General features: G+C 50.3%; 1 protein-coding gene across 19 annotated transcripts in view; it reads left to right on the top strand.

Annotated features, from left to right (window-relative positions):
* The window catches only part of Gtf2ird1 (GTF2I repeat domain containing 1), a 105,035-nt gene that overhangs the window by 55,343 nt on the left and 25,658 nt on the right, over nt 1–24,034 (top strand). For 16 of the 19 annotated variants that reach the window (XM_032886290.1, XM_032886297.1, XM_032886307.1 and 13 more), the window contains 12 exons: nt 562–645; nt 7,640–7,823; nt 10,890–10,915; nt 12,408–12,516; nt 13,915–13,952; nt 14,431–14,511; nt 15,260–15,349; nt 18,471–18,518; nt 19,209–19,274; nt 20,494–20,677; nt 22,154–22,203; nt 22,396–22,452. In XM_032886290.1, coding sequence (XP_032742181.1) covers nt 562–645; nt 7,640–7,823; nt 10,890–10,915; nt 12,408–12,516; nt 13,915–13,952; nt 14,431–14,511; nt 15,260–15,349; nt 18,471–18,518; nt 19,209–19,274; nt 20,494–20,677; nt 22,154–22,203; nt 22,396–22,452 — 1,017 coding nt within the window. The remainder of the gene's footprint in view (nt 1–561; nt 646–7,639; nt 7,824–10,889; nt 10,916–12,407; nt 12,517–13,914; nt 13,953–14,430; nt 14,512–15,259; nt 15,350–18,470; nt 18,519–19,208; nt 19,275–20,493; nt 20,678–22,153; nt 22,204–22,395; nt 22,453–24,034) is intronic. The other 3 variants (XM_032886293.1, XM_032886300.1, XM_032886302.1) reach the window with 1 other exon arrangement.

Here is a 24,034-nt window from a genome sequence, read left to right on the forward strand (position 1 = left end):
GAAAAAAAAAGGGGGCTGGGAACGGGCCTCAGCACTAGAGTCTGGGCCTAGAATTTCTCGATGAGGGGCTGGGAGCTTAGCTGAACAATAAGTCACTTATCCAGGTCGTACAGAGGCCTCAGTGTCTTCGTCTAGCCCCTGCCTAATTTACTAGACATGGTGACACAGACCTGTCATCCCAGTACTCAGGAGGCTGAGGCAGGAAGATGTCAAGTTCCAGTCTGGCCTCGTCTACATAGTGAGCTCCTCCTTTCTCGAGAATCGTGGCTTTCCCGGGCTTTTGTCTGCCTGAGGTAGGGTGGTCTGGGGAGAGATAGGTCAGCCACACAGCTCTTTGGGAGATGCAGAAGTGGACGCTGGGGCCAGTGAGGGAGCACAGGGGAAGCTGTCTTGAGCACCCCACATCTCACAGGGGCTGAGGTGACAGAGCGTAGGAGGCCTGGGTGCTTCAGAGTGGCACCCTAGGCTCTTGGAGGGAGAGCGGCAGGAGCTGGGGGCTCTGACAGGAGGCGGCCCCCATTTTAGGGATCCGTCCTCACTGGGCCTTCTGTGTTTTGATAGAGAAGTGGGATCCCTTCATCAAGGAAATGGAGGACATCAACACCCTGCGGGAGTGCGTGCAGATTCTGTTTAACAGCAGATACGGTGAGTGGGCGGCGCGGCCCACCGGGTGAGCATCTCATTATGTGTGGCAGTCGCTCTGTTCCCCAACACAACAGCGTGAGCCATATGCTGGCGCCCGCGCAGCGTCAGTGTGGATGGCATCCGGCGTGGGCTCTCCCCTGTCTGGGGAGAGGGTGGTTGTGTCAATATTTCCTTCGCAGATTCTTTGTGGGGGTGGAACGATGGCAGATCCCCAGACCTTGAGCCACCCACGGGGAGATGGGCAGGGGTACACATTGCCCTCTGTTGGCTTCCAGTGCTCCCACAACCCCGTGTGTCGTTCTCTGCCATGTCTGTTGTGTCTGCGTGTGTGTGTGTGTGTGTGTGTGTGTGTGTGTGTGTGTGTGTGTGTAATTGTACAGGAGTGTGCAGGCACATGCGCATGTGTGTCCAAGCCAGAGGAGACCCTCAGGCATCCCTTTTTTAAGCATCATCTACCTTTTGTGTGTGCGTTGTTGCTGACACAGAGTCTCATGCAGCTTACGGCAGCCTTGACATGGCTGTGTAGATGAGAGTGATGTTCGACTTGTAATCCTCCTGCCTCTACCTGAGGGCTAGGATTATAGGCGTGCACCACCACATCCAGTTTTACATGGTGCTGGAGATAAGACTACAGGAATATATTAAAGGTTCTAGGCCCGTGAGGCACCCCTGTCCAAAAAAAAAAAAAGAAAAAAAATTAGTTGGGTCTGGAGAGATGGCTAAGCGGTTAAGAGCACTGGCTGCACTTCTAGAGGTCTTGGGTTCAATTCCCAGCAACCATATGTGTTACACAACCATCTGTAATGGATCTGACGCCTTCTTCTGTATATGACAGATTGCTCATATACATTAAAAATATATATATAAGTTAGTAGGTGTGTGTGTGTTTACACGTCAAAGTGTAAGAGTAGGAGTCAGCTCTCTCCTTCCTCTATGTAGGTTCCAGATATCAAGCATGGACTGACAGTCTTGGCACTTTTAGCCCCTGAACACCTTGGGGAAGAAAAGGTTTTATTTTCAGCTCTCGGCCACTCTCCATTGCTGACGGAGCTGAAGCAGAGGCCATGGAGGCACACCGTTTATTGACTTGCTCTCACAGCTCGTCCACCTTGCTTTCTCATAGTACCCAAAACTGCCAACTGGGGTGTAACACTGCCCGTCATGAGGCGTGCCCTCCCACGTCAATCATCAATGGCGGCCATCTTGCTGGAAGTCCCCTGTAGAAGTAACTTTTATTCGCCTCATGTAATTGTCATCGCAGAGGCTTCCTGCCTCCCTCCGTCTGCCAACTTAGACCTAGTCCTGGAAGCTTCTAGCCTCCGTACAATCTTAGCTTCGCCTAGAATGTTTTCAGCCTCTGAGACTTCCTGCTGAATAAGCTCCTCCTTTCTAGTTCTTTCTGAGCTCTGGCTGGCTGGTTCAACCCTGCTGTTCCTTGTTCATACTCCTCTCTAAGCTGACTGATTCAAACTGGCTTCTGACTGAATTGCTCTGCCTGGCCTCATACTCCCTTTGACAATATGTTCTAATTTTTTGGGTCTGTTTCATTCTCCGGTTCATTCTGTCTTCCCTTGTGTCTAGCTGGTTCTTTCTCTGCACCCTGTCTCTGTAAAACTGTCCCAGTTTCCTTCTGCACTGCTCTCTTAAGTAACCTCTCTTTCCTCTCCCCTCTTCTCCTATTCTGTCAAATCTTTCTCTGATTCATCACTTTGTCTGCCGCTCAAATTAGATATCACTTTCGACATGGGTGCCTCCTTCTACAAATTAACTTTACCTTCATTGTTTGGGATGGAAGGTGTTTGCTAAGGCCGAGCCTCAGCTTTTCTAGTAAACAACACGGTCTCAGGATCCACAGTGTGGTCAAATATCCTGCAACCATCCCCACTCCTGTCCTCACTCCTTCGTGCCAGGGTCTCTTACAGGCTTGGAACTCACTAATTAGGTTTAGTGGACTGGCCAGTGAGCCTGGGGCTCCATCTCTCTCCATGTTGCCTATGTTGGGGTTACAAGTACAAGGTATCTCTCCTGGCTTTGTTTTTGTTTTTTTTTTTTTTTTTAAGATTTATTTATTTTATGTATGCGAGTACACTGTCGCTGTCTTCAGACACAGCAGAAGAGGGCATTGGATCCCATTACAGATGGTTGTGAGCCACCATGTGGTTGCTGGGTTTTGAACTCAGGACATCTGGAACACGGTCTCTCTGTGTAGCCCTGGCTGGCCTGGAACTCGCCCTGTAGATCAGGCTGCTGAACTCAAAAGGTCTCTCAAGTACTGGGATTAAAGGCATGCACCCCCAGGCCTCTCCTGGCTTTTTTTTTTTTTTTTTGGTTCTTTTTTTTCTTTTTTGAGCTGGGGATCAACCCAGGGCCTTGAGCTTCCTAGGCAAGTGCTCTACCACTGAGCTAAATCCCCAACCCCCTCTCCTGGCTTTTTTGCACTGGTTCTTGGCATCAAAATTGGACCCGTATGTTTGTAAGACACTGAATCCAAAGTGCAAGGCACTTTACTAAGCTAAGACTTTTAAAGTGAGTGTGTGTGTGTGTGTGTGTGTGTGTGTGTGTGTGTGTGTGTCCATCACATGTATGTGCAGGTCAGAGGACGACTTTCAGGATTTGAGTCTCTCTCTGTGTCATTGGGTACCAGGGTATCAGGTCGTCAGGCCTGGTGCTGAAGGCCTACTCCTGCTGAGCCACTGCGAGCCCTTGTCTTTTTGGTGTTTTTGTTGTTTTGGTTGTGGTTTTGGGTGTGAGTGTTTTACAGTGATTTTGCGTGTGTCTGTGTGTAAGCTTGAGGGTGGAACAGACTCTGTTCATTCTCTCCTTGTCCCATGTGTGTTCCGGGGACCTAATTCAGGTTATTGGGCTTTGCAGCAATTCGACTTTTCCCACCCGACCATCTCTCCTCCCCTCTTGGTTTCTTGGGGCGAGTTCTTCCTCCCTAACCTAGGCCAGCCTTGAAGTCGCTGTTTAGGCCAGACTGCCTCCGCACATCAAAACCTCAATTATATACCTGACCAGCTTACCTACCTACCTTCTCTCCTTCCTTCCCTTTTTTTCAGTATGTATTTACTTATTTATTTATTTTGAGACAGGGTCTCAGTTTCCCTAGGCTACCCCTAAACTCTCAGTGTAGCCAAGGATAGCCTTGAGCTTCTGATCCTCCTGCCTCTACTTCCTGAGTGGTCAATTACCGGTGTGCACCCCCATACCCAGTTTTACTCAGTGCTGAGGATGGAATTCGGGGCTTTGTGCATGCTGGGCAGACACTCCCTGAGTCACATCTCCATTTGGTTTTTCAGACAGGTTTTTTTTTTTTGGATAGTCCAGGCTGGCTTTGTATTCATAGCCATCCTCCTGCCTCCGTCGTCTCCCCCTTGTCAGGGTTTGCCAGGTATTCAACTCCCATCTGGGCTTCCTGCTTTGATTGCCGGCTTTAATGTGCTCCGTTTGACAGATCTTTTAAACTTCGGGGAGGTAAACCCTGTAGGAGATGACCCAAAAGCCGAGTTTTGTAAACTATTGAGAGGAGTTTGTCCCCTGGACAGAGCACCTCCCTTAGTAAATCTTGAGACACGGTGGAATAGGCAATGAGGTTCTTCTCTCTGCTGGAGGATGACCTCAGGTCCAAGTGCCACGGCAGCCAGTGCCTAAAGGGCATATGTGTGCGGATGCATACAGCAGTGGGCACTTACATACACATGAGGGGGTCCCTGCAGTTGTCAGAGAGGGAAGCAAACCTGTAAAGAGATGAGAAGGAAAACCAGGTTGACTTTGTCAGCCTGGAGTAGATTTCAGGGAGTCTAAGCCAGGCAGTTTTTTGTTTTTTACTGGATTTTTTTTTTTTTTTTTTTTTTTTTTTTTTTTTTTGTTTCAAATGTTATTATTCCTTTCCCATTTTCCTGTCCATAAACCCCATCCCATCGCCTCGCCCTCCCTTCTTCTATGAGGGTGTTCCCCCTCCCCAACCACCTACCCCTTCCTGCCTCCCCGCCCTGACATTCCCCTACACTATGGGGGTCCAGCCTTGGCAGAACCAAGGGCTTCTCCTCCCATTGGTGCCCAACAAGGCCACCCTCTGCTACATATGCAGCTGGAGCCGTAGGTCTGCCCTTTGGGTAGTGGTTTGGTCCCTGGGAGCTCTGGTGGTTGGTATTGTTATTTTATGGGGTTGCAAACCCCTTCAGCTCCTTCAAACCTTTCTCTGACTCCTCTGATGGGGCCCCAGGCAGGTAAAACAGTACAAGTCCACACCAATCAGTCCCATTCCAGAGGCACTCTAAAGCTTAAGGTGTGACTACATAGAAACTCTTTTACGAAGTACATGTGACCCTGAGGGTGGGTCCTATTGCTAAGAGCCCTAGAATCTAGTGTAGTCTCTGACCGATAGCCTTGAGGTCAGCAGACCATAATGTACATGTGACATCTCCCCTAAGGACGGGTAACTGTCCAGGGAGGGAACAGTCTGGGATAATCATTCTGGGGCACTTGGTCAGTCTCTCTAGACAAAGGTCACCCAGTCATTAACAAAATCCACTCCTTGCCTTCTGGGCGGGAAACCAGGTATTTTATCTCTTGCATTGAAAAGAGGCCCCTGTGTGTTTGTTTACATTCTCGGTTTCCCTAGTAATCCCTGGTTGCGAGGACTTTTGTGTTCTCACCAGCAGTGTGGGCTTGTATGCATGTGCATATAACTGTGGGCATTTATGTGCAAGATCACATGGCTATGGAAGTGCATGTGCATACAGTTGTGAGAACTTAAATATGGCCGCCTACAGCGGTTGGCATGAGGGTCCAGGAGTCCACAGGGCTTGGCGAGGATGCAAAGGTGCCTTAGAGGAGGCTAAGGTCTCAGGCTAGAGAATCAGGTGCCTTCCTGGGATGGTGCCCTTGCTGAGTGGGCTGGGACTGGTGGCTTGGGCCCCCTGTGTAGGGTTTGGGGTGACCTAGTTGGCTGTCTGTACAGGAGTCTCCTGACATAATCAGGTGAACCTCCTGGGGTATAAGGAGGTGATGTGGAAAAGCTCTGGGTATGAGCTAGAGGAGGAAGCCTGGGTCAGAGCTGACATCTGCTGGCCTTCAGCTCCAGCCCCTGGTGCTACCATATATCATATATGCTTGTGATAGGCCAGTGACAGGGTAGGGTGCATATGGGAGAGAGAGAGAGAGAGAGAGAGAGAGAGAGAGAGAGAGAGAGAGAGAGAGAGAGAGAGAAAGAGAGAAGGAGGAGAGAGACAGAGAGAACCAGACAGACAGACAGATACACAGACACACAGAAAGAGACAGAGACAGACAGAGAGACAAAGACAGGGAGACAGGGAGAGAGAGAACAAGACAGACAGACAGATACACAGACACACACACACAGAGACAGACAGAGAGACAGAGACAGGGAAACAAAGAGAGGGAGAGAGAGAAGGAGAGACACAGAGAGAACGAGACAGACAGACAGATACACAGACACACAGAAAGAGACAGAGAGACAAAGACAGGGAGACAGGGAGAGAGAACGAGACAGACAGATACACAGACACAGAGAGAGAGACAGAGACAGGGAGGCAGAGAGAGACAGAGACAGAGAGACAGAGACAGAGAGAGACAGAGAGAGACACAGAGACAGAGACAGAGAGAGATACACCGGACATGGTGGTACACACTTGGAATCCCACCATTTCTAGAAGCGGAGGATTATGGCCCAGCCTGCCTGGGCTTTAAATACCCTCTCAGGAAAGCTAAAAGAGGTTGGAATATGGCTCTCTTGGCAGAGTGCTTGCTTAGCATGCATGAAGCCCGGGGTTCCATCCCCAGCCTCATATAAACCAGGCATGGTGATGCACGCCTGAGATCCCAGCTCTGGAGAGGTGAGGCAGGAGGATCCTGACTCCAAAGAGAGCCTCCTCTCAGAACAAGAGGTTTCTCCAGGCTGTCTCTGCATAGCCGTGAGTCCACATGAACTCCACAAAGCGATTGCCCAAGCCCTGAAGGCACGGAGGGTGGCTCCTCAGACAGGAGGTGGGGGTGGGGGAGAAATGACTTGACAGCTGCTGAGATTTCCAGGGTTTAATTTGACAACGAGCTAAGTGTGACTTCACAGTGTAGCGCTGGCTGCCAACGCTGCCTACAGACAGACCTGGGACACGTCAAAAAGAAAACAATGAGCTGTTTCTAAAGCAGCCAGGACTGGTGTGCCCAGCCCTGACTTGGCCAGCGAGTGGCTGAAGGGGAGCTCTGGGTTACAACACAGCCCTGAGGAGACCAGAAAAGGTCCTAAGCAAGGACTAGCTTGCCCAAAGAAAGAAAGCAATATTCAGAGCTTGGTGTGATGGTCTGTAAGCCCAACGCTTGGAAGGCTGAGCCAGGAGGATTGCTGTGAATTTGATGCCAGTCTGGGGAAATAGAACAAGAAGATACAGGAGGGGCAGCGAGATGGCTCAGTTGGTAAAGGTGCTTGCGGCCAAGCCTTATGCTCTGGAACCCACAGGGTGGAAGGAAGAACCAACTCCTGCAAGTTGTCTCCTGACCTCCACACTCAGGCGTGGCCCTTAGCAATGACTCCCAATAAATAAAGAGTAAACTTTTTTAAATGTTTGAAAAAGGATGCTGGGCCAGGCTGTGGTGACATATTCCTTTAAGCCTGGCACTCATGAGGCAGCAGGATCTGTAAAGATTGAGGCAGCCTGGTCTACAGAGTGACTTCCAGGACAGCCAGGGCTACACAGAGAAACCCTGTGCATAATGCGAGAGGGTGGGGGCGACAGGGGACAGTAGATGAGGCACTGTTCTTGAATGCTTGCCTTTGGGAAGCAAGACAGATCTCTGAGTTTGAGGCTAACCTGGTCTACATAGTGAGTTCTGAGTCAGCCAGGGCTATATAGCGAGACTTTGTCTTAAAATGTTGAAAGAAGCACAGCCAACAGACACAGTGTTAGGCGCGCTGCGGCCGACACCGTATCCTGTGCCTTGTCCCTTGCACTCACCCTTGTTCTTGCCCTTCTAGCGGAAGCCCTGGGCCTGGACCACATGGTTCCTGTGCCCTACAGGAAGATTGCCTGTGACCCTGAGGCTGTGGAGATTGTGGGAATCCCAGACAAGATCCCCTTCAAGCGGCCCTGCACTTATGGAGTGCCGAAACTGAAGAGAATTCTGGAGGAGCGGCACAGCATTCACTTCATTATCAAGAGGTGTGAATTGGCTTGGGTTCTATAAAAGAAGAACTGCCTAGAATCCCCCGGGGAGGGGCTGGGGGCGTGGCTCAGTGATAGAGCCCCTGCCTAGAATCCCCCGGGGAGGGGCTGGGGGCGTGGCTCAGTGGTAGAGCACCTGCCTAGAATCCCCCAGTGAGGGGCTGGGGGCGTGGCTCAGTGGTAGAGCACCTGCCTAGAATCCCCCAGTGAGGGGCTGGGGGCGTGGCTCAGTGGTAGAGCACCTGCCTAGAATACCCCAGGGAGGGGCTGGAGTGTGGTTCAGTGGTAGAGCAATTGCCTACATACATGTGGATTTTTCATCCTCAGAACCACAAAAGCAAAAAGAGGAGCAGATGATTCTAGAACTCAGGACTGTGCTTTGGGAGTATAAAGTGTGCCCTCCAGCCTGGGCACCTTATGAGGGCATTTGGCTTGCCTTCACATCTCCGAAAATGATATGAGACCCTTCCTAGTCTGACTCTACCTCCCCCAACTCTGTACTTCCTAAAGAATGGTGGCCTTGTTAATTCAGCAGCTGCTGGGCCAGTGAGTGGGGCTGAGAGGGGAAGCAGGGCCCCCAGACAGGAAGCTAGGTCCCACCAGCATTGCTCTCTGGCTGTTTTCTGGCCTTGTGGTCTCCAGATGTGTGTGAGCTCCCAGAGCTTCAGGAATAGCAGGGAACCCTTGGTCTCTCAGAGGAAGAATAGGAAGTCACGTTTAGGCTTCAGGCCCCGAGCTTAATCTAGACACCTGAGTTTGTCTACCCTTACTGGCTTTTTTGGTTTCATTTCGTTTTAAATTTATTTGCTTGTTCGCTTTGGAGGCAGGATTCTGCTCCGTAGTTCTAAGTATCCTGGAACTTAATACGTAGGCCAGGCTGGCCTCAAACGTATCAGACCTACCTGGCTCTACCTCCCTTGTGCTGGGATCACAGGCCTGCAACACCAACTCTGGCTTTTTGGTTTTGGGGCTTTTTGTCTTGTTTCCTGAGCTCACTGTGCAGCACAGAATGACCATGGATTTATAATACTTTTTCCATGAGTGCTGGGATTACAGGTCTGCCTTCCTGTGCTCTGAATTCTCGGTGGCCTCCCAAGTTATGTCAGACTAATCGTCTAAATAGTCAGTTTTGTGACATTTCCACACATTCAGACCAGGCACTCTGACCCTAGTGTCTGTTTCTCTCTCTTTCTGTCTGTCTCTCTGTCTGTCTGTCCCTCCCCTCTATCACACACACACACACACACACACACACACACACACACACACACACACACACACAAACCAGTTATATACTCATCTCCCTGTCCTAGTTTCATCCTGTAGCTGCCTCGATAAACGCGACGACCGGAAGGAAGCAGCTTTGGGGCGGGAGAAAGGGTTTATTTCCACTTCCGGGTCACGGTCCATCCTTGAGGAAAGCAGTGAGTGCAGAACCTCATCAGCAATTATGGAAGAATGCTGCTTGCTAACCCTTGCTTGTGCTGAGCTCGCCCAGTGATGGCACAACCCACCGTGGGCTGAACATAAGTTTACATGATTCCTCACAGACACGTCCACTGGGCAGTCTGATGTGGGCCTCAGGTGACCCTACTTTGTGTCACATGAACCCTTGGAAAATTAACCACTTATATATGAGTACACTGTAGCTGTCCTCAGACACACCAGAAGAGGGCATCAGATCCTATTACAGATGGTTGTGAGCCACCCTGTGGTTGCTGGGATTTGAACTCAGGACCTCTGGAAGAGCAGCCAGTTCTCTTAACCACTGAGCCATCTCTCCAGCCCCTATTGTTAGGCTGGACCCCCTGATTCTCCTGCCTTAGCCTTCCAAATGCTGGGATCACAGGTGAGCACCTCCATGCCTGTCATTCCTGTCCTTGGGTTTGGATGTTTCAGACCATGAGCCATCCCCAGCCCTCTTCCCTTGCAATCGGTCCATCAGTGACCTGACGCTATCACAGGGTTCAAGGTCTCTGGATCCCATGAGGTAGAAGCCTGTGTGGATGAACAAGCACATCACTACAAGGGCCTTGCTTCCAATGTCTATATGATATCCTAGTGTCTGCCCTTGCTTGAGGCCTCTACCTTCTGAGAATGCCCCTATAGGAGCTCTCAGGTCAGCTTCCATGACTATGACCTGTCCAGTGGCTCCCAGGTGCTTTTTGCTGAGCCTGGCCCTTAGAGACACAGGTGGTTCAGTGGGTAGAGCACCTGCCCGGCATCCATAAAGCCCTGGATTCCATCCCCAGCACTGCAAAATCTAGGCATAGTGTCACAGGCCTGTAGTTCCAGCACGTAGGAGGGGGAGCCAAGGGGATCAGGAATCCAAGGTCATCCTTGGATACAGAAGGAGTTCAAGTTCAGCCTGGGCTCCATGAGACCTGTCTCCATAAAAGCAAAGCACAACAGAAAACTTAAACAGGACTTTCATGGCTGGAGTGGTAGTGAGACAGGAGCTTGAATTGTCCGCTGCGGCAAAATCGGGTTGAGAGCTGGCCCCTTGTTGGCATAGTAACCAGATAGGTCATGGGCCATGCCATCCCTGGCTAAGCAGAAACACATTCTGAGATTCCAGATTTCCTCTGTAATAGTTACGTTTCCTCGTTGCCATAGCAGAACCCTGGACAAAAGCTACTTAAGGAGGAAAGGCTTGGGCTCCCAGTTTGAGGGTGCAGTCCATCATGGCGGAAAGGTTGGCACGGGAGCGTGGGGTGGCAGGTCGCAGTGCATTCCCAATCAGGAGGTGAACACTGACTCTCAGCTGTCTTTCTTCTTTTGATTCAGTCCAGGACCCCAGCCCATCGGATGTGCCACCCACATTTAGGGTAGATATTCCCTCCTCAATCAACCCAATGTAGAAACCCCTTCATGGACTTGTCCAGAGGTCTGTTTCCATGGTGATTCTGAGTCACATCAGGTTGGCAAGGTGACTCTTGCCTGCATGGGTGGTCAATCCCTGTGCCCTAGTCTGTGGCTCTAAGAGCCACACTGGTGGCCCCTGTGGCATCTCTGAAGGGACCGGCCCGCACCTTTCTCATGCTCTCTCTCCTCTCTTCCCAGGATGTTCGATGAGCGCATTTTCACAGGTGAGTGGGTACCAGCAGGTGTATTCTGGAGTTGGGCATTGCTTGAGCTGACCCTGTTACCTTAAGTCCATACTGTTCTACATCTTGGGGTTTTGTGTGGTCTCTGGGATCCCGATGACTGAGAGTCTGGAACCCTACAGAGTTTAGAGTCTCCTTGGAGAAAACAGTAATACCATTTGCTAAACACATAGCCAGGTTCCTTTCGGAACTACCTGATTTTTTGTTTATGTTGGTGTGTGTGTGTATGTGTGTGTGTGTGTGTATGCATGTGTCCTTGTGTATGTTTGTCCTTGTGTGTGCATACATGTGTATATGTGTGTGCATGCATGTGCCTCTGTGTGCATATGTGTGTTTCTGTGTGTGTGTGTATATGCATGTGCCCTTGTGTATGTATGCATGCATGTGTGTGTGTGTGTGTGTGTGTGTGTTTGTGCGCGCGAGAGCGCACAAATGCACAGGTTTGTGCGTATACATGTGTATATTCGTGTGCCCATGTGTGTGTGTGCATGTGTGTGCCCTTGTGTGTATGTGTGCATGCATGTGCCTGAGTATGTGTGTGCATACATGTGCTCTTGTGTATGTTTGTCCTTGTGTATGTGTGCATGCATGTGCCTGTGTGTGTATGTGTGTGTGTGTATGCATTGCCTTTGTATAGGTGCGTGCATGCACAGGTGTGTGTGTGTACATGTGTATATTTGTGTGCCCTTGTGTGTGTTTGTGTGAATGTGTTTGAATGTGCCCGTGTGTGTGCGTGTGTGTGTGTATGTGTGTGTGTGTGTGTGTGTGTGTGCGCTCGCCCTTGTGGCATGATGCGCCTGAACCTGAGCCCCATTAACAGCTCCGCTACCTGGCAGCCTTCTAGGCTTGGGCATTGCCTGTAGACTTCAGTTTCCCCATCTGTAAAATGGAGATGATAAATGAGCTAGGTAGCTGGGCAGTGGTGGTGCATGCCTTTAACCTAGCACTTGAGAGGCAGAGGCAGGAGGATCACGGAATTTGAGACCAGCCTGGTCTACAAAACAAGTTCCAGGACAGCCAGGGCTACCCAGAGAAACCCTGTTTTTTGTTTGTTTGTTCTTAGGTGATACCTACCTTCTAGTGTTTGGTTTTATTAAATGAGAAAATGACCCTATGGGACAAACCTGGTGGCCGTGTGACTTCCCCCCCCCCCCGAGGCTCCTACATTACCATATCCTGGTAGAGGGCAGGGATATCCTTCTAGAATGAGAATGAGAGCAGGGTATAGACAGATGAATTCCTGGCTGTTTCAGACACAGCCCCAAAGAAGAGTCCAAATGCATACCCCGCCCTCCCAGGAATGCCCCGAGGAATGTCCCAGAGAAGCCACTGCCCAGGGATCTCCTACCAACCAGAGGCCGTCTTTAGGGATTACTGTTGTAGCCCAAGCTAGCTCCTGAATATTGGGATTGCAGGTGTGTGCCGACCACATTTGACTGAAGAGCCGTTGTCTGAAGTCCCATTCTTCTCACAGGGAACAAGTTTACCAAAGACCCCATGAAGCTGGAGCCAGCTAGCCCACCAGAAGACACTGCCACTGAAGTCTGTAGGGACAGCATGCTGGACCTGGCTGGGACTGCTTGGTAAGGTCCTTCCTCTGCTCTGGGTTAGGCCATTGTTCTGCACAGTATAAGAAGGGCTGAGGCCTGGCTGGTCCCCGTCAGTCCACTCGGGCACATGGTTTCTACACGAGGACTCCAAATACCTGTCTTCCAGGCCAGTGAGAGACAAAGTGGGACAAGAGAACATGGAGGACTAGGTATTTCAAGTGTCAGTTACCTTGGGGACTTTCCTCGGTTCCTCACACTGCTTGTCCTGTGTACAACGCACAGCCCACTCATGGACCCTAATCCCCAAACAAGGCTGTGAACTGAGAGGGACAAGATCTGGCCATGTAGACTGCAGGTGTGGTTCAGCATTAGAGTCCCTGCCTAGAATCCCCCAGGGAGGGGCTGGGGGCGTGGCTCAGTGGTAGAGCACCTGCCTAGAATCCCCCAGTGAGGGGCTGGGGGCGTGGCTCAGTGGTAGAGCACCTGCCTAGAATCCCCCAGTGAGGGGCTGGGGGCATGGCTCAGTTGTAAAGCACCCACCTAGTGTGGACAAACCTGTGGATTCCACCCCCCTCTTTGTTTATTAAATGAGGGCAGTCATTTATTTTAGAATGCCCACGTCCCAGGTCTTGCTTTCAGAATTCCTACAGTCTCTAATTCCCCTCTAAATACCATCCAGCTATTTTCTTAAGCCTGCAGAACCCCCAAACTCACCCAGCCAGGCCCTGAGCTTTGGAATGCATGCTGACAGGGAACATGGCCGGAGGAGGCGGGAGCCAGGGCCTTGGGAAGCTGTGCCTGATGCTAACGTAGGGTAGTGAGCCGCATTCTGGGAAAGCATGGGTCCAGGACGGCGTGGTGTTCTTATTTATTTGTGACGCCTTTTGAGGCCGGTTCTCAGTACTTAGCTCTGGCTATCCTGGAACTTCCTATGTAGGCCTGGCTCTGGTCTTTGGATCACAGAGATCCTCCTGCCTTTGCCTCTCAAGTGTTGGGATTAAAGTTGTGAACCCATACCTGATTTAGGATTATTTTTATTCTACGTGCATATGTGTGTGTATGTGTGTTTATACACCCTATGAGTACAGATGTCCAAGGACCCAAAAGAGGGCATTGGGTACACCAGAGCTAGGGTTAGGGATGTTGTGAGCCCACTGTGTGGGTGCTGAGAACTATACCTGGTTTTTCTGCATGAGCAGCAAGCCTCTAACTGCTGAGCCCTCTCTCCACCCTCTTAGTTTGGTTTTCTGAGGCAGACTCTCTTGGACTCAAAGCAGACCTCCTGTGTCTGTCTCGGTCCTGAGGTCATAACTGGGGTCTGCCACACTCTGATTTGGGGACTGGTTTTTGAAATGTGGACAGAGCTGTACTGGGCAGAGTGGCTCAGGACAGTGTCAACACAGGGTCATTTCTGCACCTTCCTCTCCTCAGGTCAGACATGAGCAGCGTCTCTGAAGACTGTGGGCCAGGTGAGAAGCAGCGGGACTCCCGTGTGTATATTCTGTGGCCGCAGGACTGGGGATTGGCCAGACGGAAACCAGCCCAGGCTGTGAACCCACAATAATAATTGGGATAATTCTCTACCCATTGGCCCTGCCCCAAGCCTCACACTGCAAGCAGCAGAGCATGCTGGGAACTCTCTGGGGAGGGGAGGAGATAGCAACCAAATCCTGGCATCACTATTGCCTACCCTGGGTCTGCAGATAAGCACCATATCTTCAGCCCACGGACCTGTAAGCTGTTTACATTAGAGGAGCCTGGCTTGGCTTGAGTTTGTCCAAGGGCTCATCTAGCCTTTCTTGGGTCTGGGCAGGAGCCAAGGGTCCAATGACTTTTCCTGGTTGTTCACTATCAATTCGCAGATGTGAGAATGTTCTAGAAAGTCTTGCCTCTATATAGGCATGTCCGTGCCCTTGCCTGACTGGGTCCTTCTTGTTCTCTTTGCAGGAACCTCAGGAGAGATAGGAATGTTGAGGCCTATCAAAATCGAGCCCGAGGAGCTGGACATTATTCAGGTTACTGTCTCAGGTATGAGACACACATCCAAGGACTGCCGGGCTTCCTGTTCTGGCTGGACATGTTGGCAGAAGCTGTGCTGCTCTGCTGCCTGGTGCCTACACCATCAGGACAAGTGCTCTGCTCCAGAGCCACGCCCCCAGGCCCTCACTGGGGGATTCTGGGCAGGGGCTGTACCACTGAGCCACACCCCCAGGCCCTCACTGGGGATTCTAGGCAGGGGCTCTACCACTGAGCCACGCCCCTAGCCCCTTACTGGGGGATTCTAGGCAGGGGCTCTACCACTGAGCCACGCCCCCAGCCCATCACTGGGAGATTCTAGGCAGAGGCTCTACCACTGAGCCACGCCCCCAGACCCTCACTGGGGATTCTAGGCAGGGGCTCTACCACTGAGCCACGCCCCCAGCCCCTCACTGGGGGATTCTAGGCAGGTGCTCTACCACTGAGCCATGCTCTCTTTTCACTTTTTATTTTGAGAGAGGCTCTCAATTCTGATAGGATATCATCAACTCCCTGAATCCACTCTGTAGCCCAGGGAGACCCTAAGGCTTTCAATCCTATTTCACCTTCCTGAGAACTCACGTCATCAGGTCACAGGCTGTACCACCTCTGACTGCGTGGATATCTTTTAGAATCTTGATCTGTATCTTTTAGAATCTTGATCTGTACCCCTGCCTGGCTGTCCCATGGAGACTGCTAAGGGACCATGATGGGTGGGACATGTAAAACTCGCCCTCCTTGATTCAGAGTTTCCTTTCAGATCCTTCACCTACCTCTGAGGAGATGACTGACTCGCTACCTGGGCATCTACCCTCAGAAGATTCCGGTTATGGGATGGAAATGCCGGCTGGTAAGAGGTGGGCTGGGGCTGGCCATACTGGGAACTTACTACCCTGGGGAGCCACGGGGAGGGACAGGTGGGTCAGGAAGCCCTTGCCTTTGTTGGAGAAGACTCAACACACGGGGTGTGTGGGACCATCCATGTCTGTGACTTGGATTCTGAAATATTTGTACTTGATTGGATGTTTTGGGGAACTGGGCAGTGGTGGCACATGCCTTTAATCCCAGCACTCGGGAGGCAGAGACAGGCAGATTTTGAGGCGTTCAAAGCCAGTCAGGTCTGCAGAGCAAGTTTCAGGATAGCCAGGTAGTCAGGCGCCAACCACTAGCGTATAGCTTGTTCGAGGGGCGGGGTTCCATGCCTCGCATCACCGGGTGTGAAAAATTAACACATGAACATAACTCTCTGAACAAGCTAAACATCGTGGAGCATTAATCCCAGCACTTGCTGGGATAGAGACGGGAAGATCAGAAGTTCAAGGTCATCCTTCCCTGCATAGCAAGTTCTAGGCTCTAGGCTACAGGAGACCCTGTTTCAAAATACCAAAAATGGGGGTTAGGGTCAGTTCAGCCGGTTAAAGCACCAGTCACACAGGCTTGGTGACCTTAGTTTAGTCCCTCAGACTCCCAGGATAGAACGAGAGATGGACACCTGGAAGTTGTCCTGTGACCACCACAAGATTACCTGGCATGCATATGCCCTCCTCACACACATGTAAACAAATACAAATAAATTCAATTAAAGCTTCTTTTTCAAAGGTGCTAGGAATCTGGTTGTTTGCTCGCTTGCGTGAGCCTGTATGAGGTCCTGGGCTCCGTCCCCAGCATCACATACACTGGGTGTCGTAGCACACGCCTCATAATCCCAGCTCCTGGGAAGAGGTGAAGAGGATTAGTAAGTGAGCTTTGGTCATAAAGAATCAAGACCAGGGGCTGGAGAGATGGCTCAGTGGTTAGGAGCCCTGGCTGCTCTTCCAGAGGTCCTGAGTTCAATTCCCAGCAACCACATGGTGGCTCACAACCATCTGTAATGAGATCTGATGCCCTCTTCTGGTGTGTCTGAAGACAGCTACAGTGTACTTATATCTATATAAATAAATCTTAAAAAAAAAAAAAAAAAAAAAGAAAGAAAGAAACAACCAATTCTTAAACAAAAAAAAAAAATCAAGACCAGCCAGAGGTCTATGAGAATAGACCTCTCAAAATAATGAGGGCCCAAGAGTTGTTGGGATTTTTTTAATAAAAGAGCCCTAATAAAATAATATAATATATAATAAGATATAATAAAGATTATATATATATATATATATATATATATATACCTTTATTATATATCAGATCTCATCACAGATGGCCATAAGCCACCATGTGTTTGCTGGGAATTGAACTCAGGTCCTCTGGAAGAGCAGCACAGTGCTCTTAACCACTGAGCCATCTCTCCAGCCCTGTTTCAGGTGTTAAAAGATGAGAATGTCAGATTCCCTGGAGCAGGAGTTAAACAATTCTGAGCCCACTGATAGAGGTGCTGGAAACTGAGCTCCGGTCCTCATAGAGTAGTAAACACTTAATCGCTTAGCCATCTCCCCAGCCCCGGGAAGTGCTCCTTTATCTTAGACAGATAACCCTGAGGTGTGCTATGTACCAAACCCTTGCACATCCCAGGCAAGCGCTCTCCAATTGAGCTGCATCCTCCGTCAGCGGTGCGTGCGTGCATGCGTGTATTTCTTTTTTTTTTTTTTTTTTTAAATTCTGAGATTTATCACACACATTGATAAAAGGCGACGTGGGGGAGGGAAGGGTTTATTTGACTCACACAGAGGCCGGGTTACAGTCTGCAGTTCGTCATTGCAGGGGGTCAGGCCTTTCAGCCTCTGTCAGCATCACTCACATCTGTAGTCAGGAACAGAGAGAAGGGATTCCTGCTTATTGCTTGCTGCTTCACAGATGAGGACCCAGACCCAGGGGATGTGGCCACGCCCTTTCAGTCTGGCTCCTCCCACCCACGTTTGATTGACATAATCAGTATAAGTTCTCCCTAGACATGGCCACAGGCCGATTAGATTTAAGGGAATCCTTATTGAAGTTGTCTAACCTTGGCGATTCAAAATACCAAAGAACGGAGGCCGGAAAGACGGCCGTGCGTGGAAAAGCACTTTTTTTGCGTCGAGTCAGCCATTAAAACCAACCATCCCAGCTGGTGTGCATCGCCATGGATTTTTGAGACAAGTTCTTGCTACATAGACCAGGCTGTCCTGCAATCCCTAGCCCTCCTTCTGTGAGTTTTTGCCATAATCCACGGCCTTTTTACTGTAATCATACGAGAGTGTGCTCCTGTCTGTAATTTTTTTTTTTTTTTTTTTGGTGTTAGGCCTCCAGCCCCAATGCGTGCTTGACAAGTGCACTGGTTCTGAGTTGTGCTGCAGACTCTTGGCTTTTTTTTTTTTTTTAAAGATTTATTTATTTATTATATATGAGTACACTGTAGCTGTCTTCAGACACACCAGAAGAGGGCATCAGATCCAATTACAGATGGTTGTGAGCCACCATGTCGTTGCTGGGATTTGAACTCATGACCTCTAGAAGAGCAGTCAGTGCTCTTAACCACTGAGCCATCTCTCCAGCTCCTATTTCTTTTTTTTAAAAGACAACGTCTCACTGTGCAGCTCAGGCTGGCCTCAAACTCAGAACCCTCCAACCTCAGACTCCTCATTCCTAAGATCACAGGAATGGGCCTCCCCACACCGAATCCTGGGGTGTCACCTTCTTACATCACACCAGGAGAATGGACCCTGTTCTTATTCTTTCCTGGTGCCTAGAACACAATGGTGGCTGGAGGCTGGTCCCTGCAGGGGTCTATGGACGGTGATTATAAGTTTCTGTTTGAATGGCGTATGTGTGTCCTGATCCCCTCTGAGGACAATCTATTCACCCTCAGAGTTGAGGCTCTCTAGCCTGGCTTTTACTCCCCTAGTTGAGCTCCCTGGGCAGTGTTTCCTTTTTTTTTTTTTCTTTTTTTCGGAGCTGGGGACCGAACCCAGGGCCTTGAGGTTGCTAGGCAAGCGCTCTACCACTGAGCTAAATCCCCAACCCCTTCTGGGCAGTGTTTCCTAACGGTCTCTGTTTTCTCATAGACAAAGGCCCCAGTGAGGAACCGTGGCAAGAAGAGAGGCCGGCAGAAGGTGAGGCCCTGCCTGTCTCCCATAATTCTCTCTCCGTGTCTACTCTAGCCTTATGAGAAGTTCTCCCTTCTATTCATCTCTCTCCAACACCCTGAATTTATTTGGGTTGGGAGACCCATGTGAGCTGTACCAGGTGGAAGAAAGTTCTAGAGTGTGTTAGAACTGACAGGCATCTCTCAGAATAAAGTTTTAGCTTGGGCTTACGTGCACATATCTAGCTGCCTTCCATGAAGGATTCTTAGGCCTCCGTATATAAAACTGGCTTTCTGTATAGAAAATACTCTAAGAAAAACTGAAAACCACTTTTCCTCTCTCTGCTGAGCAAAAGATGGTGTAGGTGGTAAAAGTATACGGTTTATCACTAGCATGTCTACTTTCTAGAATAAAACAGCCTCTTGTCAGAGATGAATGCCCCTTTGTAGAACCCAGCTCGATATGCAGCAGATACCTGTAATTAGGAAGTGTTTACTGCCCCCTGGTGGCAGTGTATGCAAATTACAGGCTTGCATTGCACCCACTATCTAGGTATGCAAAGTGCAGAAAGTACAGGCGTGGGTAGAGCCGCCTTTTTCCTTGTTCCGTTCCAGAGTCTCACTACAAGGTCATTTCTGATGCCTCCAGAGCTGGGGTGTAAGTTAAGCACCAAGTTTCTGTACCCAGGAAACTCAACCCACTGCCTTTGCCTTCCAGAGAGCCCTGGTGATGTGATCAGGCCCCTCCGGAAGCAGGTGGAAATGCTGTTCAACACAAAATATGGTGAGTAGAGAAGACATGCCTCTGGGACAGAGACAGACACAGAGCTGGGAGCCACCTTCAGGATGGGAACACTTAAGTGACTGGTCCATATAGTTCCCCCATGGCAACAGCCTCCGGCAAAGGATCCCACCCTGCTGGCCTGTTGGTCCACACTCTCCCTCTAGATCATTCCCTGGCTCATGTGCTTTCAGTCAGCCTCAGCAACAGGCCTGGTGGATAGCTACAGCAGGCCTTCCTGGAAATTTGGAATCCAGAAAAGTGGGGGTGTGACTCAGTGATACAGTATTTTCTTAGAATCCACCAGGGGCATGTAGAGATGTTGCGTAGTGGGAGAACCCCCGCCTAGAATCCCCCAGTGAGGTGCTGGGGGCGTGGCTCGGTGGTAGAGCTCCTGCCTAGAATCCCCCAGTGAGGGGCTGGGGGCGTGGCTCAGTGGTAGAGCCCCTGCCTAGAATCCCCCAGTGAGGGGCTAGGGGCGTGGCTTAGTGGTAGAGCTCCTGCCTAGAATCCCCCAGTGAGGGGCTGGGGGTGTGGCTCAGTGGTAGAGCTCCTGCCTAGAATCCCCCAGTGAGGGGCTGGGGGCGTGGCTCAGATGTAAAGTGCTTTTTAGCACTTATAATGCCCTGGATTCCATCCCCAGCCTTACAATAAAACAAGGAAGATTCCAGGAAAGAGCAAAAGATTAAAGAAGCCTATTTTCTTCGTCTCCTTGAGTTTGCCCACGGCTAGCTTCTCACACGCTCTCTCACACCTTCCTCACTCAGTCCCCGCACCCTAAGACCCATTTTACAAACGAGGAAATCCGGCGTTGGCTACAGCCATGATTCAGCCAGCTCAAGGCACCAGGCTACTCAGAGTCAGAGAGCCTCAGACATGGTTCGTCCTAGATCTGGGAATGCCACGGGGCTGTGTGACGGTTTAGGGGTTTCGAGGGCAGTCAGCAAGAGCAGCAGTCATATCCCAGCTACACTCGGGTTTCTACGCTATGAAGGCATGGGTGAAGAGTGGCTTTGGGGACTCAAATTCCTGGGCTTTATGCCTCCAGATAAATTCTGACTTTTATTCTGCCTGCCAGTTAGGTGTTCTTTTCTCTCCTCTGGCAAGTTTATAGGGTTCGGCTGAGTGCTGTCTCTAAAGCCCTGCCACCTGCAGCTTGGCCAGAGAGATGGGGGCAGGGATTGGGGTTCCAGGTTGCCTTACGGCAGCCATGTATTTGCAGCCAAAGCCATTGGTACCTCAGAGCCAGTCAAGGTGCCCTACTCCAAGTTCCTTATGCACCCGGAGGAGCTGTTCGTACTAGGACTGCCTGAAGGCATCTCTCTTCGAAGACCCAACTGCTTTGGGATTGCCAAGCTGAGGAAGATTCTGGAAGCTAGCAACAGTATCCAGTTTGTCATTAAGAGGTAAGGGTGGGGGGTTGGGGATTTAGCTCAGTGGTAGAGCGCCCTGGGTTCGGTCCCCAGCTCCGGAAAAAAAAAAAAAAAAGAGGTAAGGGTGGGTATTCCAGCCTAGCCAAGGATACATAGTGTCTTAGGGTTTTACTGCTGTGAACAGACACCATAACCAAGGCAACTCTTACAAGGACAACATTTAATTGGGGCTGGCTTACAGGTTCAGAGATTCAGTCCAGTATCATCATGGCAGGAACATGGCAGCATCCAGGCAGGCATGATGCAGGAGGAGGTGAGAGTTAGTTCTACGACTTGTTCCGGAGGCAAAGAGAAGACTGGTTTCCAGGCAGCTAGGAGGAGGGTCTTAAAGCCCATGCCCACAGTGACACACCTACTCCAACAGGGCCACACCTCCTAATAGTGCCACTCCCTGGGCTGAGCACATACAAATCATCACAAATGACTTGGCAGGTGGCTTGCCTCCAGGCTTGAAGTCTTTTTTGTTTTTGTTTTTTAAGATTTATTTATTTATTTTGTATATGAATACACTGTAGCTGTCTTCAGACACACCAGAAGAGGGCATCAGATCCCATTACAGATTGTTGTGAGCCACCATGTGGTTGCTGGGATTTGAACTCAGGGCCTCTGGAAGAGCAGTCAGTGCTCTTAACCACTGAGCCATCTCTCCAGCCCCAGGCTTGAAGTCTTACATTCAGTCCTGGGTCCACGTGGTATAAGGAGAGAACTGACTCTTGCTGTCCTTAACCTGAGGTAAGAGGTCCTGAGTTTGGTTCTCAGAACCCCCTCTTAACTTCAGCTCCAGTGGTTCCAGTGCCCTTGTCTTGCTTCTGCAGGCACTACACACACACACACACACACACACACACACACTCTTACACACACTCTTACACACACACTCTCTCACTCACACACACACACACACACACTCACTCTCTCTCACACACACACACACACAGTCACATACACAACACATAATTAAAAAATAAAGAACTTACAAAAAGTTAAAGTGGCCAGGCAGTGGTGTGCACACCTTTTATTCCAGCACTCAGACAGAGGCCAGCCTGGTCTACAGAGTAAGTTCCAGGTCACATATACTAAGATACCAGATGTTGACCGTTGACCACTAATGCACCTTTCCACATGTGTGTGTACAAACATACACATCATTTTCCTGATAGTCACTCACCCACACATACATGCTGTGTGTGCTAGGCAGTAGGGATTGGATGAAGTCCAAAACAGGGCATCCGCTAGTCCAGGATTTGGAGAAATTCTCAGTGCTCAGAGCTATTGACAGCTCCTGTCTACAGGATGACTCCTGCAGTCTACCAAGGGCCTTAATTCTATGTTGGTTGGGGTTATGGAAGCCCATTGCACAGATCTGTACACTAAGGCCCGGAGGTGCTGGCTACACAGCCCTGGGGTGCTTGGACAGACCTCACTGATGGCACCGGTTATGTTTTCTAGACCCGAACTGCTCACTGACGGTGTCAAAGAACCTGTTATGGACACTCAAGGTACCTGGGCATGGGGGAGACACAGGTGGGTGTGGGAGGTCATCACGTCTCTCCATCCCCCGCCTGATGCCCCTTGTGCTACCCCTACCCTAGGCATTTCCCCACTGCCCCTGTCGGGTTTGCCCCCTCGATGCCACCTGGGACCCCAGGTGCTCCCTCCTCACCTGCCTTCTCTCCCCACCCCACCCCCAGAGAGGGACTCCTGGGACCCTCTTGTGGACGAGACCCCGAAGAGACAGGGCCTTCAAGGTAAGTTTAGGCATTCCAGGGTCGTGACCTTGAGAGGCTTTAGAGGGGGAAGGGAGACCGTGGAAGTGGAACGAGACTGGATCCCACCCATGGCTCCAGGGTACCCGACTGGGCTCTGTAGCCAGACTGGTGTCTCTGAGTTAAGAGTCCGGCTGCCAGTAGGGGGACAGCCAGGCACTGGGCTCCTGCACTGTCTACTCTGACTGTAGCAGTCAACCTTTCTATACTCATCCATTGCCCAGCTGTGATGTGCGTTTTTTCTTGTAAAAAAAATCTCAATGGTTTGATTTTACCAGACCTGGGAGCTAGATTCTGGGGTGAAAGCCTGCTAGCTCAGAGAGGCAGAGAAAGCACCCAGCTGACCTTCCTCCTCAGCCGATGTCCTAGCACCAATGCCCTCTCTCGCACCTTCCCAAAAAACCTCCTTAAAGGGTTTAGAGAGATGGCTCAGTGGTTAAGAGTACTGGCCGCTCTTTGAGAGGTCCTGGGTTCGATTCCCAGTACCCGCATGGCGGCTTACAACTGTCTGTAACTCCAGTTTCAGGGAATCTGAGACCCTCACACAGACACACATGCAGGCAAAACACCAATGCACATAAAATAAAGAGATACTATTTATCCCTTCGGTGCTCATAAAATAGTGCACATAAATTAAAAATGAGTAAAAGATGGTCTCTTTTACTGCCTGTGCCTCTCTCTCTCAGTCCTCCCATCGCCCTCTCACTCTCTGTGGTTTTCTCTATGTTCACTTCCTGACAACTGGTTGCTTGCTCCGCCCCTTGACCTGTGGTTAACCTTATTTCATCCTGTTTCGAATATTCAAGCAGAAAGCTCTCAGATTCAAGATGTGTGCTAAGGCTAGGCCAACTACTAAGTTTTTCCAGTAAATAACAGTCTCAGGGTTTGAAGTTTGATCAAATATCCCGCAACATAGTTCTTACTGCTTTGAAATTGGAGGAGTGGATGGTGGCCGTGGAGAGCCAGAAAGGTGGGCAGGAAGGCAAGCGGTGGTACATAGGGAAATGCTATAGGAGGGCTTGTAGCTGGACCACGGAGCGTGCTCCTTGCGTGGGAGGCCAGACAGCATCCCTGCTGTAGGGATGCAGCTGAGATCCTAGCACATCCTATGAGTGCTGCACTTAGAGAACTAGAGGGCATGGCTGGGGTGAATCCCAGGATGACTGTCACCAAGTGACCCTTTTATGGTCGCCATACTTCTAAGGAGTTCAGAGAGGCAGCAGTGGCCAATGCTAGAGATAGTGGAGCTCACAGAGGTAGGAACCAAATCCGGGGACTGGCTGTCATTCACCTCAGCCCCTCACTCCTCCCACATTCTACAGGAAGGGGAAATTGTTAGGCTTTTCTCACCCTCTGTAGATTCCTACAGCCAGACCCTTGGCAGGCTGAGAATGTCACCAGGAATGCATATGAAGCACCAGAGGTCATTTCCTCTTTCCCCTGCAGTCCATACCCTTTCTCTCCTAAGGCCAGGGCAGGAGGTAACCTCTCTGAGGTCAAGGGTGCATGCAGTTGTGACATGCTGATACATTGCAGTCCTTAATCAAAGCTACTTCAGAATGGT

This window comes from Rattus rattus, chromosome 16, assembly GCF_011064425.1.
Source record: "Rattus rattus isolate New Zealand chromosome 16, Rrattus_CSIRO_v1, whole genome shotgun sequence".
NCBI classification, from domain to species: Eukaryota; Metazoa; Chordata; class Mammalia; order Rodentia; family Muridae; genus Rattus; species Rattus rattus.